General features: G+C 48.6%; 1 protein-coding gene across 2 annotated transcripts; it reads right to left on the bottom strand.

Annotated features, from left to right (window-relative positions):
- Positions 1–818: 818 nt before the first annotated feature.
- CCL27 (C-C motif chemokine ligand 27) lies at positions 819–17,489 on the bottom strand. 2 transcript variants are annotated; one of them, XR_013220938.1, is made up of 4 exons: positions 17,353–17,489; positions 8,248–8,374; positions 1,918–2,097; positions 819–1,881 (listed from the first exon to the last, which is right to left on the bottom strand). XR_013220938.1 is itself a non-coding variant. In XM_077281308.1 (3 exons), the coding sequence occupies exons 1-3, from the start codon at positions 17,414–17,416 to the stop codon at positions 2,007–2,009; spliced, it is 282 nt and encodes a 93-aa protein (XP_077137423.1). In that variant the 5' UTR covers positions 17,417–17,489; the 3' UTR covers positions 819–2,006. The 2 variants fall into 2 exon arrangements, 1 of the variants encoding a protein (XP_077137423.1); XM_077281308.1 differs by having other exon boundaries at positions 819–2,097.
- Positions 17,490–17,941: the final 452 nt, after the last annotated feature.

Raw genomic sequence — 17,941 nt, 5'->3', positions numbered from 1 at the left:
TATACAGACCTCTTTAAATTTTTCACTCTTTGTTTCATTGCAGCCATTTGGTAAATTCAAAAAAGTTCATTTTTTCTCATTAATGTGCACTCTGCACCCCATCCTGACTGAAAAAACAACAGAAATGTAGATTTTTTTTGCAAATTTATTAAAAAGGAAAACTGAAATATCACATGGTCATAAGTATTCAGACCCTTTGTTCAGACACTCATATTTAAGTCGCATGCTGTCCATTTCCTTGTGATCCTCCTTGAGATGGTTCTACTCCTTCACTGGAGTCCAGCTGTGTGTAATTAAACTGATAGGACTTGATTTGGAAAGGCGCACACCTGTCTATATAAGACCTCACAGCTCACAGTGCATGTCAGACCAAAGGAGAATCATGAGGTCAAAGGAACTGGCCAAGGAGCTCAGAGACAGAGTTGTGGCAAGGCAAAGATCTGGCCAAGGTTACAACAGAATTTCTGCAGTACTCAAGGTTCCTAAGAGCACAGTGGCCTCCATAATCCTTAAAGAGAAGAAATTTGGGACCACCAGAAGTCTTCCTAGACCTGGCCGTCCAGCCAAACTGAGCAATCGTGGGAGAAGTGTGAATGATTGTATTTCTAGATTTTATCTGACTTTTCTCCCCAACTGTATCTTCCAGTGTAATGAATGGAAACTCTGATTGCTGGTCCTCCAGGTGGGCTGTCATGTGGAGGCTTCATGGGGCATTGCTGTGCTTAATCAATGGACAGGACAGACCTTGGAAGAGGTTCTGCAAGTCCGTGACCGAGCCCTAGAAGATGGCAAAGTCAGCGAAACGCTCTGCAGACCAGTGGAGAATGAACTGCTTTATTATTTGCCTGTGATATAAAATAGAAATCCAGAACATCCCGGTCACAAGAGCTTACAATCTACAGGACGTCAGTGTCCCAGACAAGCGGAAACGAGAGAAACAAGCTGAAGCTGAGCGAGGACCCCAGTATGTGCCAGGCTTAGGAGACCCCAATTACCGAATTACTGATTTTTCTTGCTGTAATATTGATACACGTAAGTGATGATGAGTACGAGGAGGGTGATGAACTGAACTTTAGACAATTCTCTCAACTCTCGTAATGATCAAGGCTCCGTGTTTCCAGTTTCTGTGATTAATCTGCATGAATGAGAAGTTGTAGAACTTTCTAACACTTTGCTATAATTACGCACACGCTTGCTGTCAGTGAATGAGAACGCTCTTGTTTCGGAGGCAGTAACTCTGCACATGTCTGATCCCGCTCTCAGCTGAGGGTTTGTTCCAGTGGTATCCAGCGTAGACAATGCTCTGTGAGCTGAACTCATCAGCAGCTGATCTTGTTACAATGTATCTGTCTTGACTCACAGAGCATTGTTGTTGTAACAGGACCCAATATGTGTGGGGATAATGGCTCTGAAACAAGAGTGATCTCATCCACTGACAGCAAGCGGAGATCTGTACATGGCGAGTTTATTGTGCGTGAATCTGGGGCAATGTCTGAGCCCTGCGCCCGGGCGTCAGCGCAGCATGGTGGCCGTGATACGGGGCGCTCACAGAGCATTGCTGACACTGGATCCAGTGATCTGTGTGTGCCGGACTCGGCTGCGGGTTTCACATCCAGACTGCCTTCTTCAGGATCTCTGCTTGATGTCAGTGAACAAAGACGAACACGTATAATCATGGCGGCTTCATTCAGAATTCTGGCGCAAACACCTTAATAAGTCCCAACATTTCATGCAAATCTTTTACGCCAGTTATTTTTTGTGCAAAACCTTTGGAGAATTGGCCCTAAAGTCCATGAGAAAGATGCAAAAGTCTCCAAGGTGCGGATGAGGTGCAGAGGGGGTGAGGCCTTGGGGGTCAGTACCCCAACACGATCCATGTGCCTCCCAGTCTATGAACCCCCAACACGATCCATGTGCCCCCCAGTCTATGAAGCCATCATGGAGATAGCGGTGGAGGACACGTCCGGTGCCCGCAGGGGCCGCGCTCGACCCTCCCAGCGCTCAGCTCACTGGAGCCTCGGACGATGTCTCCGGACCCACTGCTGCAGGACACGGTTAGTGGGGTCCATACACTTCAGCTGGTTCTCCACAAGCAGCCTGCGGGAAAAGCACGAGAGGGGGAAATCAGGGGTGACGGGGTGCGAATAAAGAGCGAGGGTACGGTCAGTGTACACAGGGGGCGCTCTGCTCCGGACACACACTGGACTGGGAACATTCTATACTGGGCACACACTGGACTGGACACACACTGGACTGGACACATATTGGACTGGGCACATACTGGACTGGTCACATACTGGACTGGTCACATACTGGACTGGGCACACACTGGACTGGGCACATACTGGACTGTGCACACACTGGACTGGGCACGCACTGGACTGGGCACATACTGGACTGGGCACATACTGGACTGGGCACATACTGGACTGGACACACACTGGACTGGGCACATACTGGACTGGACACACACTGGACTGGGCACATACTGGACTGTGCACACACTGGACTGGGCACGCACTGGACTGGGCACATACTGGACTGGGCACATACTGGACTGGACACACACTGGACTGGGCACATACTGGACTGTGCACACACTGGACTGGGCACGCACTGGACTGGGCACATACTGGACTGGGCACACACTGGACTGGGCACACACTGGACTGGACACACACTGGACTGGGCACATACTGGACTGTGCACACACTGGACTGGGCACGCACTGGACTGGGCACACACTGGACTGGGCACATACTGGACTGGGCACACACTGGACTGGGCACACACTGTACTGGGCACATACTGGACTGGACACATTGGACTGGGCACACACTGGACTGGGCACACACTGGACAGGGCACAATGTCTCTGTTTCTTCCTCGTCCCACCTGTTACATTGTGTTTGATGGTCGGACAGGTTCAGACCCGACCACATTCCTCCTCGCTGCTCATGACATGGAATGTGCGCAGGTTTGATTGTTTATTACTCCAGGACTCGAGCAGTGATGGAAATATGCTATTAGCATTAAGGGGGTCTTCTGGGGTCTTCCAGGTATCTGCTGGGAGTCACAGATGGCCCCTCCCGGTACTCAGCAGTGAAGCACGGTGAGGGGTCATATCTTTGTACACTGGGCCCCTCAGACATCAGGGCCCGATGGCTGCGTCTCTGTATGCGCCCCCTATGGGTTCTCTCGCACCGGGGCACTCAGCTGACATTGCTCGGGGGATGTGTAACTGGTATTACATGGTGGCCATACTGTACAGAGGGTCTCTATTCCGGCTCATAATTGGGGTCCTGATCTCTGCTCGCCCACAACTGTATGACCTTCTATGGGTAACAAGAAGGTGCGAGCCTGTACTATATCACCTGACGTGGAGCAAGGACGTTCTATCTGTGGTACTGTGGACTGCCTCTAGAGTTCACAGACTTGGACTATCTGTGGTACTGTGGACTGCCTCTAGAGTTCACAGACTTGGACTATCTGTGGTACCGTGGACTGCCCATCTAGAGTTCACAGACTTGGACTATCTGTGGTACCGTGGACTGCCCATCTAGAGTTCACAGACTTGGACTATCTGTGGTACCGTGGACTGCCCATCTAGAGTTGACAGACTTGGACTATCTGTGGTACCGTGGACTGCCTCTAGAGTTCACAGACTTGTCCTATCTGTAGTACCGTTGACTGCTTCTAGCGTTCACAGACTTGTCCTATCTGTGGTACCGTGGACTGCCCATCTAGAGTTCACAGACTTGGACTAGCTGTGGTACCGTGGACTGCCCATCTAGAGTTCACAGACTTGGACTATCTGTGGTACCGTGGACTGCCCATCTAGAGTTCACAGACCTGGACTATCTGTGGTACCGTGGACTGCCCATCTAGAGTTCACAGACTTGGACTATCTGTGGTACTGTGGACTGCCTCTAGAGTTCACAGACTTGTCCTATCTGTAGTACCGTGGACTGCCCATCTAGAGTTCACAGACTTGGACTATCTGTGGTACCGTGGACTGCCCATCTAGAGTTCACAGATTTGTCCTATCTGTGGTACCGTGGACTGCCCATCTAGAGTTCACAGACTTGGACTATCTGTGGTACCGTGGACTGCCCATCTAGAGTTCACAGACTTGGACTATCTGTGGTACCGTGGACTGCCCATCTAGAGTTCACAGACTTGGACTATCTGTGGTACCGTGGACTGCCCATCTAGAGTTGACAGACTTGGACTATCTGTGGTACCGTGGACTGCCTCTAGAGTTCACAGACTTGTCCTATCTGTAGTACCGTTGACTGCTTCTAGCGTTCACAGACTTGTCCTATCTGTGGTACCGTGGACTGCCCATCTAGAGTTCACAGACTTGGACTAGCTGTGGTACCGTGGACTGCCCATCTAGAGTTCACAGACTTGGACTATCTGTGGTACCGTGGACTGCCCATCTAGAGTTCACAGACCTGGACTATCTGTGGTACCGTGGACTGCCCATCTAGAGTTCACAGACTTGGACTATCTGTGGTACTGTGGACTGCCTCTAGAGTTCACAGACTTGTCCTATCTGTAGTACCGTGGACTGCCCATCTAGAGTTCACAGACTTGGACTATCTGTGGTACCGTGGACTGCCCATCTAGAGTTCACAGATTTGTCCTATCTGTGGTACCGTGGACTGCCCATCTAGAGTTCACAGACTTGTCCTATCTGTGGTACCATGGACTGCCCATCTAGAGTTCACAGACTTGGCAATCTGTGGTACCATGGACTGCCCATCTAGAGTTCACAGACTTGGACTATCTGTGGTACCGTGGACTGCCCATCTAGAGTTCACAGACTTGGACTATCTGTGGTACTGTGGACTGCCTCTAGAGTTCACAGACTTGGACTATCTGTGGTACCGTGGACTGCCCATCTAGAGTTCACAGACTTGGACTATCTGTGGTACCGTGGACTGCCCATCTAGAGTTCACAGACTTGGACTATCTGTGGTACCGTGGACTGCCCATCTAGAGTTCACAGACTTGGACTATCTGTGGTACCGTGGACTGCCCATCTAGAGTTCACAGACTTGGACTATCTGTGGTACTGTGGACTGCCTCTAGAGTTCACAGACTTGTCCTATCTGTAGTACCGTGGACTGCCCATCTAGAGTTCACAGACTTGGACTATCTGTGGTACCGTGGACTGCCCATCTAGAGTTCACAGACTTGGACTATCTGTGGTACCGTGGACTGCCCATCTAGAGTTCACAGACTTGTCCTATCTTTGGTACCGTGGACTGCCTCTAAAGTTCACAGACTTGTCCTATCTGTAGTACCGTGGACTGCCCATCTAGAGTTCACAGACTTGGACAATCTGTGGTACCGTGGACTGCCTCTAGAGTTCACAGACTTGTCCTATCTGTGGTACCGTGGACTGCCTCTAGAGTTCACAGACTTGTCCTATCTGTAGTACCGTGGACTGCCCATCTAGAGTTCACAGACTTGGACTATCTGTGGTACCGTGGATTGCCCATTTAGAGTACACAGACTTGGACTATCTGTGGTACCGTGGACTGCCCATCTAGAGTTCACAGACTTGGACTATCTGTGGTACTGTGGACTGCCTCTAGAGTTCACAGACTTGGACTATCTGTGGTACCGTGGACTGCCCATCTAGAGTTCACAGACTTGGACTATCTGTAGTACCGTGGACTGCCTCTAGAGTTCACAGACTTTTTCTATCTGTGGTACCGTGGACTGCCCATCTAGAGTACACAGACTTGGACTATCTGTGGTACCGTGGACTGCCGATCTAGAGTACACAGACTTGGACTATATGTGGTACCGTGGACTGCCCATCTAGAGTTCACAGACTTGGACTATCTGTAGTACCGTGGACTGCCTCTAGAGTTCACAGACTTGTCCTATCTGTGGTACCGTGGACTGCCCATCTAGAGTACACAGACTTGGATTATCTGTGATTCCGTGGACTGCCGATCTAGAGTACACAGACTTGGACTATCTGTGGTACCGTGGACTGCCGATCTAGAGTACACAGACTTGGACTATCTGTGGTACCGTGGACTGCCCATCTAGAGTTCACAGACTTGGACTATCTGTGGTACCATGGACTGCCTCTAGAGTTCACAGACTTGTCCTATCTGTGGTACCGTGGACTGCCCATCTAGAGTACACAGACTTTGACTATCTGTGGTACCGTGGACTGCCCATCTAGAGTACACAGACTTGTCCTATCTGTGGTACTGTGGACTGCCTCTAGAGTTCACAGACTTGTCCTATCTGTGGTACCGTGGACTGCCCATCTAGAGTACACAGACTTGGACTATCTGTGGTACCGTGGACTGCCCATCTAGAGTACACAGACTTGGACTATCTGTAGTACCGTGGATTGCCCATCTAGAGTTCACAGACTTGTCCTATCTTTGGTAACGTAGACTGCCCATCTAGAGTACACAGACTTGGACTATCTGTGGTACCGTGGACTGCCCATCTAGAGTACACAGACTTTGACTATCTGTGGTACCGTGGACTGCCCATCTAGAGTACACAGACTTGTCCTATCTGTGGTACTGTGGACTGCCTCTAGAGTTCACAGACTTGTCCTATCTGTGGTACCGTGGACTGCCCATCTAGAGTACACAGACTTGGACTATCTGTGGTACCGTGGACTGCCCATCTAGAGTTCACAGACTTGGACAATCTGTGGTACCGTGGACTGCCCATCTAGAGTTCACAGACTTGTCCTATCTTTGGTAACGTAGACTGCCCATCTAGAGTACACAGACTTGGACTATCTGTAGTACCGTGGATTGCCCATCTAGAGTTCACAGACTTGTCCTATCTTTGGTAACGTAGACTGCCCATCTAGAGTTCACAGACGTGGACTATCTGTGGCACCGTGGACTGCCCATCTAGAGTACACAGACTTGGACTATCTGTGGTACCGTGGACTGCCCATCTAGAGTTCACAGACTTGGACAATCTGTGGTACCGTGGACTGCCCATCTAGAGTTCACAGACTTGGACTATCTTTGGTAACGTGGACTGCCTCTAGAGTTCACAGACTTGTCCTATCTGTGGTACCGTGGACTGCCCATCTAGAGTACACAGACTTGGACTATCTGTGGTACCGTGGACTGCCGATCTAGAGTACACAGACTTGGACTATCTGTGGTACCGTGGACTGCCCATCTAGAGTTCACAGACTTGGACTATCTGTGGTACCATGGACTGCCTCTAGAGTTCACAGACTTGTCCTATCTGTGGTACCGTGGACTGCCCATCTAGAGTACACAGACTTCGACTATCTGTGGTACCGTGGACTGCCCATCTAGAGTACACAGACTTGTCCTATCTGTGGTACTGTGGACTGCCTCTAGAGTTCACAGACTTGTCCTATCTGTGGTACCGTGGACTGCCCATCTAGAGTACACAGACTTGGACTATCTGTGGTACCGTGGACTGCCCATCTAGAGTACACAGACTTGGACTATCTGTAGTACCGTGGATTGCCCATCTAGAGTTCACAGACTTGTCCTATCTTTGGTAACGTAGACTGCCCATCTAGAGTACACAGACTTGGACTATCTGTGGTACCGTGGACTGCCCATCTAGAGTACACAGACTTTGACTATCTGTGGTACCGTGGACTGCCCATCTAGAGTACACAGACTTGTCCTATCTGTGGTACTGTGGACTGCCTCTAGAGTTCACATACTTGTCCTATCTGTGGTACCGTGGACTGCCCATCTAGAGTACACAGACTTGGACTATCTGTGGTACCGTGGACTGCCCATCTAGAGTTCACAGACTTGGACAATCTGTGGTACCGTGGACTGCCCATCTAGAGTTCACAGACTTGTCCTATCTTTGGTAACGTAGACTGCCCATCTAGAGTACACAGACTTGGACTATCTGTAGTACCGTGGATTGCCCATCTAGAGTTCACAGACTTGTCCTATCTTTGGTAACGTAGACTGCCCATCTAGAGTTCACAGACGTGGACTATCTGTGGCACCGTGGACTGCCCATCTAGAGTACACAGACTTGGACTATCTGTGGTACCGTGGACTGCCCATCTAGAGTTCACAGACTTGGACAATCTGTGGTACCGTGGACTGCCCATCTAGAGTTCACAGACTTGGACTATCTTTGGTAACGTAGACTGCCTCTAGTTCTTCCTGCGGCCCCACAATCATCTCCATTCAGGAGGAGCCGAGCCCAGGTGAGGAGCCCCTGCTGGAAGACTCACACGATGGCCTTCAGGCTGCAGATCCCATCCTTTTCCTGGAACTGGACCTTGGTCACTTTCTGCAGCATGTTCTTTGGGATGCGCTTAGCCAGCTGGGTGCAACAAGAAGCGGACGATGGCGGCAAACCTGAGGAAGACACAAGGCAGCAGGAAGGGATGGGTCAGTATGGGGGGAGCAATAATCCCTATATATCTGAGGTGAGGAACAGACACTGGAGTCATCGAACAGCACGGAGCCTGGACTCCATCAGTGCCCACATTACCCGTGGCCGTGCCGTGGGAGGTAACATGCCACTGAGCGCTGCCAGACACAAGACCCCAGGACCAGGCGGCTGAGTATGGAGGTGGTCCTGGGACAGCGGCAGGTCATCAACTGCCGCCGATCTCAGCAAACTGAGACCAGGGAAACAAAGATAATGCATGAGCCGGCCCTGCCCCTGCCTGTAATATCACAGCACGGTAGGGCAGCAACAGAGACTGAGGACAGTGTGCTCAGAGCTTTTGTGATCTGTGTTAGGAGCTGTGAACTGACACAGTGTGAGGAGCTGTGAACTGACACAGTGGGAGGAGCCGAGACCTGACACAGTAGGAGGAGTTGTGACCTGACACAGTAGGAGGAGCCGCAACCTGACAGTGGGAGGAGTTGTGACCTGACACAGTGTGAGGAGCCATGACCTGACACAGTGAGAGGAGCAGCGACCTGACATAGTGGGAGGAGCAGTGACCTGACATAGTGGGAGGAGCCGTGACCTGACACAGTGAGAGGAGCCGCGACCTGACACAGTGGAAGGAGCTGCAACCTGACACAGTGGAAGGAGCTGCGATCTGACTCAGTGGGAGGAGCTGCGATCTGACTCAGTGGGAGGAGCTGCGACCTGACTCAGCGGGAGGAGCAGTGACCTGACACAGTGGGAGGAGCCATAGCCATATAGTTCCTTGATAATGCTGCTGGTGGGTGGTTGTTTTTTTTTTTCAGTCAAATGGACATTATTAGTGGCACTGCTGACTCGCTCAGGAGCGGGCAAACTGGATGTGCTTTCGGTGCGGCTGCATAGGGGCCCAGAGGTGGAGGGGTGCCCATGCAGGGTGGCTAATAATGAGGGCAATCTGGCCTGTTTATCTAGCCACGGGGGCCCCTGGCAGATTGACCTCATGTGTGGCGGGCAGAGAAAGATTCATGCAATCCATCCTGCTTCCTGCTCTCACATCCTGTTTCACACAGCAGTCAGCAGCGCGGCTGGATGATGTCATCATTCAGCATCGTGGCTGTACCAGAGAGAGGAAGCAGCCGGCGACAGTGATGCTGCGGGAGAGCATGCGGAGAGGTGAGAGGTGCTGTGTGTGAGTGTGTGTGCATGCGTAGTGCTGCGGGGGAACGTGCAGAGAGGTGAATGGTGCTGTGTAGGTGGAGGAGAGGGCAATGATGGGGGTGATGGGGAAAAAGCAATGATGGGAGTGACAGAGAGGGCAATGATGGGGGTGGTGGTGGAGAAAGCAATGATACCGGTGGTGGAAAGGACAATAATGGGGATGGTGGGGGAGAAAGAAATGATGGTGACTGTGGAAAGGACAATGATGGGGTGGTTGGGAAGGAGGCAATGATAGGTGGTAGGGGAAGGCAATGATGGAGGTGGTGGAAAGGGCAATAATGTGGGTGGTGGGGGAGAAAGCAGTGATGGAGGTGGTACACACTTATTATATCTAACACAGTCCCTTAGTATATAGTTTACTTACTTATGTTTAACACAGTCCCTTAGTATATAGTATACTCACTTATTATGTATAACACCATCCTTAGTTACATAGTTTCCTCTTTTATCATGTATAACACTGTCCCTTATTACATACCATCCTCTCTAGTTATATATGATGCCGTGCCTTATTATATAGCTTCCACTGCTGTTATGTACAGTGCTGTCTCTCACATAGTGTATTCTTGTTATTTTTGTTATTCACTGCGCCCTCTTTTATTACATAGTCCCATCTCTTGTTAGATCTAAAATGACTGCTGATGGAGGAGCCTGTGACCAGACTACCAGTCCATCAGCTCCTCCATTAGAAAAGAAGCTTTTCCATGCTCCATCAGCCATCATTGCATTATTGTTGTGAACTCCGTTTTCAGGCTCCCTCTGGTGGTCACAGATGGTATTTGTGTGACTTTGGTTTTTTGGCTCCCCCTGGTGGTTTGTTTATTATCCTGCGGGTCTGGCTGGATCAGCTGCCTCGTTATTCACCAGGGAGGCTCCTATTTAGCTCTGCTTCACTTCCACTTGTTGCCGGCTGTCAATGTATTCAGTGCTATTCTGATTACTCCTGATTATCTCGTTTTCTGCCTCTTCAGTATAAGCTAAGTTCTGTTTGAATATTTTTTGCTCATCTGCCTGCAATATGATTTCTGTGTATGATGAGTCTAGTCCAGCTTGCTAATATGTGATTTCTTTTTGCTGGTAAGCTCTGGGGTACGGAGTTGCTTCCCCCGCACCGTTAGTTGGTGCGGGGCTCGAGCAATCTCTGCGTGGATATTTTGAATAGGGTTTTTTATTGACCGCACAGTTCCCTTCCTATTTTCTGCTATCTAGTATTAGCGGGCCTCATTTGCTAAATCTGATTTCATCTCTGCGTTTGTGCTTTCCCCTTAACTCACCGTTAATATTTGTGGGGGGCTATTCTATATCTTTGGGGTCACTCCACTGAGGCAAGTGAGGACTTTCTTTTCCTCCAGGAATAGTCAGTTTCTCAGGCCGTGAAGAGACGTCTAGGATTTTCAGGTAACGTTCCACGGCTGCCCAACTGTGTGCGGATAGGATCAGGTTGCGGTCAATCTAGTTACCACTTCCCCAGAGCTAGTAGTCTGTTCAGTTACTTAGCTAGTCCGACCTGCGATCCTTGCCACTAGGATCATAACAGTACAGCCGGCCGGTAAAGTGTTAATTGCATGGCAGAAGGAGGAGAAAAGAAGCTTAGAGGTTTTTTTTTTTTTTTTGCTGCCGTGTGTCTAGCTGCTGTGTGTCTGGCTTCTCTCCTCTTAATCTTGGTGTGGCTCTGAGTTCAGCTGCTGACATGGATATCCAGAGTTTAGCCTCCAGTGTAGATCATCTTGCTGCAAGGGTACAAAGTATTCAGGATTTTGTTGTGCACAGTCCTATGTCAGAGCCTAGAATACCTATTCCGGAGTTGCTTTCTGGAGATAGATCTAGGTTCCTGAATTTTAAGAACAATTGCAAGTTGTTTCTTTCTTTGAAACCTCATTCCTCTGGGGATTCTGTTCAGCAAGTTAAGATTATTATTTCTTTCTTGCGTGGCGATCCTCAAGATTGGGCTTTCGCATTGGCTCCAGGGGATCCTGCATTGCTCAGTGTGGATGTTGTGGTGGATAGGTTGCATCAGATTTGGAATCATGTGGTGGACAATTTGAAGCTGTCACAAGAGAAGGCTCAGCGCTTTGCCAACCGCCGTCGCTGTGTGGGTCCCCGACTTCGCGTTGGGGATTTGGTGTGGTTGTCTTCTCGCTTTGTTCCTATGAAGGTCTCCTCTCCTAAGTTTAAGCCTCGGTTTATCGGTCCTTATAAGATTTTGGAAGTCCTTAACCCTGTGTCTTTTTGTTTGGACCTCCCGGCATCGTTTGCTATTCATAATGTGTTCCATCGGTCGTTGTTGCGGAGGTATGTGGTGCCTGTGGTTCCTTCGGTTGAGCCTCCTGCCCCTGTGCTGGTTGAGGGAGAATTGGAATACGTGGTGGAGAAGATCTTGGATTCTCGTATTTCTAGACGGAGGCTTCAGTATTTGGTTAAGTGGAAAGGCTATGGTCAGGAGGATAGTTCCTGGGTTGTCGCCTCTGATGTTCATGCGGCCGATTTGGTTTGTGCCTTCCATGTGGCTCACCCTGATCGCCCTGGGGGTTTTGATGAGGGTTCGGTGACCCTTCCTCAAGGGGGGGGGTACTGTTGTGAACTCCGTTTTCAGGCTCCCTCTGGTGGTCACAGATGGTATTGTGTGACTTTGTTTTTTTGGCTCCCCCTGGTGGTTTGGTTTATTATCCTGCGGGTCTGCTGGATCAGCTGCCTCGTTATTCACCAGGGAGGCTCCTATTTAGCTCTGCTTCACTTCCACTTGTTGCCGGCTGTCAATGTATTCAGTGCTATTCTGATTACTCCTGATTATCTAGTTTTCTGCCTCTTCAGGATAAGCTAAGTTCTGTTTGAATATTTTTTGCTCATCTGCCTGCAATATGATTTCTGTGTATGATGAGTCTAGTCCAGCTTGCTAATATGTGATTTCTTTTTGCTGGTAAGCTCTGGGGTACGGAGTTGCTTCCCCCGCACCGTTAGTTGGTGCGGGGCTCGAGCAATCTCTGCGTGGATATTTTGAATAGGGTTTTTTATTGACCGCACAGTTCCCTTCCTATTTTCTGCTATCTAGTATTAGCGGGCCTCATTTGCTAAATCTGATTTCATCTCTGCGTTTGTGCTTTCCCCTTAACTCACCGTTAATATTTGTGGGGGGCTATTCTATATCTTTGGGGTCACTCCACTGAGGCAAGTGAGGACTTTCTTTCCCTCTAGGAATAGTCAGTTTCTCAGGCCGTGAAGAGACGTCTAGGATTTTCAGGTAACGTTCCACGGCTGCCTATAGTTGTTTGCGGATAGGATCAGGTTGCGGTCAATCTAGTTACCACTTCCCCAGAGCTAGTAGTCTGTTCAGTTACTTAGCTAGTCCGACCTGCGATCCTTGTCACTAGGATCATAACAATTATACAGCCAACAAGACAGGATGGTATGTAATAAACAGGGCTCTATATAATCTAGTATGTAAGGGATAGTGCTGTACATAACAAGAGAGGGCACTGTATAATAAGGGATGGCAATATACATAATAAAGGAGACTATGTAATATAGTGGAAGGTACCGGAGACTGACCACTGCCGCCAGAAGATGGACCAACGACTACAGTACCATCCTGAAAAGGCACTGCACCTGCCATTGTCGGCGTTATGGAGTTCGCAGCAGGAGCTGCAGTGTTAGGACTTCCTGATACACTTGCTTCCGAAGTGTCATTATTTGTACCGTTGTACTTCACTTTACCATTCATACTGTTTAACCCTTTACCTCCCTGTGTGGAGTATTCCCCTGTAAATAAACCTGTTAACCCTTGCTCTGCCTCCCGTCCGTCACTGCATCCCGCATTCCGGTGATTTCTACAGTTTCACGAGAGTCAGCTACTCACGCCATAGGCAGGAAGTATAACTGACACTGCCTGAAGGATGCAGCGCAGAGAAATAGCAGACCTGAAACCAAAATGAGGAAGAAAGTTAACCCCTGACATGACAGACTGGGGAAAGGAGAGACAAAACCCAAAACACAGTCTGGATCATGACATATGAGAGTCAAAATTGAGAAAACAAATCTAGAAAATCACCTTGTCTGATTTGGCAACATTTATTTTGCATATTATGGTGGAAAATAAGTATTTGGTCACCTAAAAACATGCAAGATTTCTGTCTCTCACAGACTTGGAACTTCTTCTGTAAGAGGCTCCTCTGTCCTCTACTCATCACCTGTAGTAATGGCTCCTGTTTGAACTTGTTATTAGTATAAAAGACACCTGTCCACAACCTCAGTCACACTCCAAACTCCACTATGGTGAAGACCAAAGGACACCAGAAACAAAATTGTAGCCTTGCACCAGGCTAGGAAGACTGAATCTGCAATAGGCAAACAGCTTGCTGTGAAGAAATCAACAGTGGGAGCAATAATAAGAAAATGGAAGACATACAAGACCACTGATAATCTCCCTTGATCTGGGGTTCCATGCAAGATCTCATCCCGTGGGGTCAAAATGATCACAAGAACGGTGAGCAAAAATCTCAGAACCACACGGGGGGACCTAGTGAATGATCTGCATAGAGCTGGGACCACCGTAACAAAGGCTAAAATCAGTAACACACTACGCCGCCAGGGACCCAGATCCTGCAGTGCCAGACGTGTCCCCCTGCTTAAGCCAGTACATGTCCGGGACCGTCTGAAGTATGCTAGAGAGCATTTGGATTATCCAGAACAGTATTGGAGAATGTCTTATGGTCTGATGAAACCAAACTAGAACTGTTTGGTAGAAACAAAACTTGTCGTGTTTGGAGGAGACAGAATGCTGAGTTGCATCCAAAGAACACCATACCTACTATGAAGCATGGGGGTGGCAACATCATGCTTTGGGGCTGTTTCTCTACAAAGGGATCAAGACGACTGATCCATGTACATGAAAGAATGAATGGGGCCATGTATTGTGAGATTTTGAGTGCAAACTTCCTTCCATCAGCAAGGGCATTGAAGATGAAACGTGGATGGGTCTTTCAGCATGATAATGATCCAAAGCACACCGCCAGGGCAACGAAGGAGTGGCTTCATAAGAAGGATATGAAGGTCCTGGAGTGGCCTAGCCAGTCTCCAGATCTCAACCTCATAGAAAACCTTTGGAGATTGACTTTTGCTAATGACCAAATACTTATTTTCCACCATAATTTGAAAAATAAATCTTACCAAATCAGACAAGGTGATTTTCTGGATTTGTTTTCTCCTTTTGACTCTCATAGTTGTGGTCTACCTATGATGTCAATTACAGGCCGCTCTCATCTTTTTAAATGGGAGAACTTACACAATTGGTGGCTGACTACATACTTTTTTTCCCCACTGTATACTTGTATTGCATTGCATTGCATTCCTCTGAACATTCCTCTCCTGGTTTTGGCTACGAATACTGATGTAAAGTAGCGATGTAAAACACTGACTGTGTGACCGTGCTCTGACACTGATGCTTCAGAGACCACATTACATCCATACATCAGCCGGTAGCCACTACACATAGATTGCAGCCACTACACATAGATTGCAGCGTTGTCTATATACTGGATTCCTAAGTTACAAACCTTCTATTACTTTGACTGTTAATTTTGAGCAGTGTACAGAGAGATTGATGTTCCAATCAATATAATAAAAGTCACATTTTATATATTTATCAGTTGGTGAAAGCAAAAGTGTTACCTGTCCAATAGGACAATTTTCAAATAGTGGGAGGAGCTTTGCCCTAAGAAAACGGGAGGGTCTGTGGTATGACATAGTTGGAGGCAGGGGCAAGACAAGGAGTAGGCAGTGTAGGCACCCACCTAGCGCGCTACTTCTTGTCTTCCGAGGGGGGCGCACTTTCAAAAATGATGCTGCTGAATGCCTGACACCTCCCTCCGGCCACTGGCATTCAGCACACTGACGGCCAGGGTGCAATGTCAGTCACTAACATTTCTCACCCCTCTCTTCGCCTGCACCCCAGCCGTTGCTCCTTCGCTGCACTCAATTGTATGAAAGTCTATTAGACGCGAAAACAATTGATGTGAGCGCCCCCCATTGATGTAATCAGCTCCCTGCTCTGTTGAGAACGCCATCAGAACACAGGCTACTTCCAACCAGATCGCTGATGGAGATGGCGCACACAGGAACGCCCAGTGCCCACTGCTATACCACATAGCAGAAGAGACAGAGGCTGTGCTGGAGGGGGAGCGCGGGTTAGAGGAGGATAAGCTTTTTTTGTTTGTTTTCTTGTATTATATTGCCACTTAATGGGGGACATTGCAAGAGACTGTGGGGGACATTATACCTTGGCTATCCTGACATAATACTATATAAGAGGCTGTATATGGGGCTCTGGGGAAATTATACTGGTGGCTAGAGACATCATACTGTAATGGGCGCTGTGGTGACCATATTGTAGAGGGGACTGTGGGGGCCATAATACTTTATGGAGTGCTGTGGTGGCTATCATACTGTATATGATAATTGGGACTGTGGTGGACATTATACTATATAGTGGGAAGATGAAGTGAACATAATACTGCATAGGGGCTGTGCTGGACATAATAGCGTATATTGGGGGCTGTTGTGGACATAATAGCGTATATTGGGGGCTGTTGTGGATATGTCACAGCACAAAAAGTAAATATGGAGTAGACAATTTTTGACGATTCACAGAAAGAATCTCAAATGTATATATATTAAAAGATAAACCAATCTAGTCACCAATAGAAAAGGCAAAGGGAGTGCCTGGTCCTATTCTAGAACTGGCTACCAGCAGCTATTCCTGCGAAAATGGCGCCCCCGCTCACCATCAACTGGCCCTTCTACCCCCAAAAAGCCCTATGTGGGTAGGGTAGAAAGGCTAATAACCAGATCAGAATGTGTCCAATAATAGGAACACAAAAAGGTGACGATTCTTCAATATTGAAAAAAAGGGGGAGATGTTTGCCTTAGGCAGGGAATTGTCAGTGCATCATCTAATACCAATCCCTATCCTGACCCTGCCTAACAGCGGAGGTTGGCACCCTAAAATTAAGAATGAGATTGGCGCCCCCGCTCCTCGATGGCTGTCCCAAATAACCCTGGCCTCTTGGTCATAGAGGAGGAATAAACTATAAAGTGCTAGGTGCGCTGCGTCTTTCTCCAGGCACGTGCACACACTCAGGTCCCCTGGCTTGTTTACCATTGGGGTTTTTCCTCTTTAAATGCCCCATACTTTTGTGAAAGTGACCATACCATAATTGAGAAAGGCCAAATGGGGCCGAAACGTTTTGCCTAGACTACATTAAAAGTAAAAAAAATCATCCTTAAGTTGAGTGCCTAATTTATTTTGTGTTACTTCATGGTGTGGGATCCTACTACAGCACCTTCCTTAGTAGTGCACACGGTTCTCTATTAGTGGGAGAAGCAGTGGCCTGGGACAGTTGGTGGAGCAGTGGCCTGGGACAGTTGGTGGAGCAGTGTCCTGGGACTGTGGGAGAAGCTGTGGCCTGGGACAGTTGGTGGAGCAGTGGCCTGGGACAGTTGGTAGAGCAGTGGCCTGGGACAGTTGGTAGAGCAGTGGCCTGGGACTGTGGGAGAAGCTGTGGCCTGAGACAACATGGAGAGACTGTGGTCCACTATGTGCATACATTATGTATCACTCCCATCATCCCTGACCCCAGGCGCTGACAGTCACAGCTCAGCCCTATGTAAATGTTGAGGTGTCCTATGAGCTATCTGTAATGTGTCTGGGGGTCTCTCGGCTCTGGCCTCTGCTGCCTCTTACCTTGCTGTGTGACTGCGACGTAGACCAGGAGGAGCATCAGGAGGACGAGAACTCTGGAGGCCATGGTTGTGGAGCTTGGTGCTGTGGATCTGGGGGAAGGTGCAGATTCACCTTCCCTTATATCTCTGCTGTCCCACCCCATGTCCTCAGGCGGCGACACCTGGGGAAGTCTCTATAATAACAGGAATATGAAAGAAACCGTCCGCCTCCGATCACATCTATAAATTGTTTCCTATAAACACTTTCGTATTACCGTCTTCTAATCGCCCCTTTAATTGTTTCCTCTAAAGCTGCATTGTATTTTTTTTCACAGCAATCATGAAGAAAACACAATACGGTATATTACCACAATTCTCCAATATTATGGCAAAAATGTGGATTTATCAGAAAAAAATAGTAAACTGAAAGCAATGTGTGAAGTCAGCCTAATTGTTTCCTATAATTGCGTCCTCTGTTCAGTTCTTCTAATAATTTCATGTGGGGCCGCACGATGACTCCCTTTGGGCTGTAGCAGTCAGGATGTCCTTGCTCTCATGGTTGGGGCGATCTCCTGTAGGACACGTGGATATGGCACCATGTGTGATTCTTT

This window comes from Ranitomeya variabilis, chromosome 1, assembly GCF_051348905.1.
Source record: "Ranitomeya variabilis isolate aRanVar5 chromosome 1, aRanVar5.hap1, whole genome shotgun sequence".
In the NCBI taxonomy this organism is placed as follows: Eukaryota; Metazoa; Chordata; class Amphibia; order Anura; family Dendrobatidae; genus Ranitomeya; species Ranitomeya variabilis.
The sequence above is the reverse complement of the archived record's forward strand: the minus strand, read 5'-3'. Positions and strand labels throughout refer to the sequence as shown.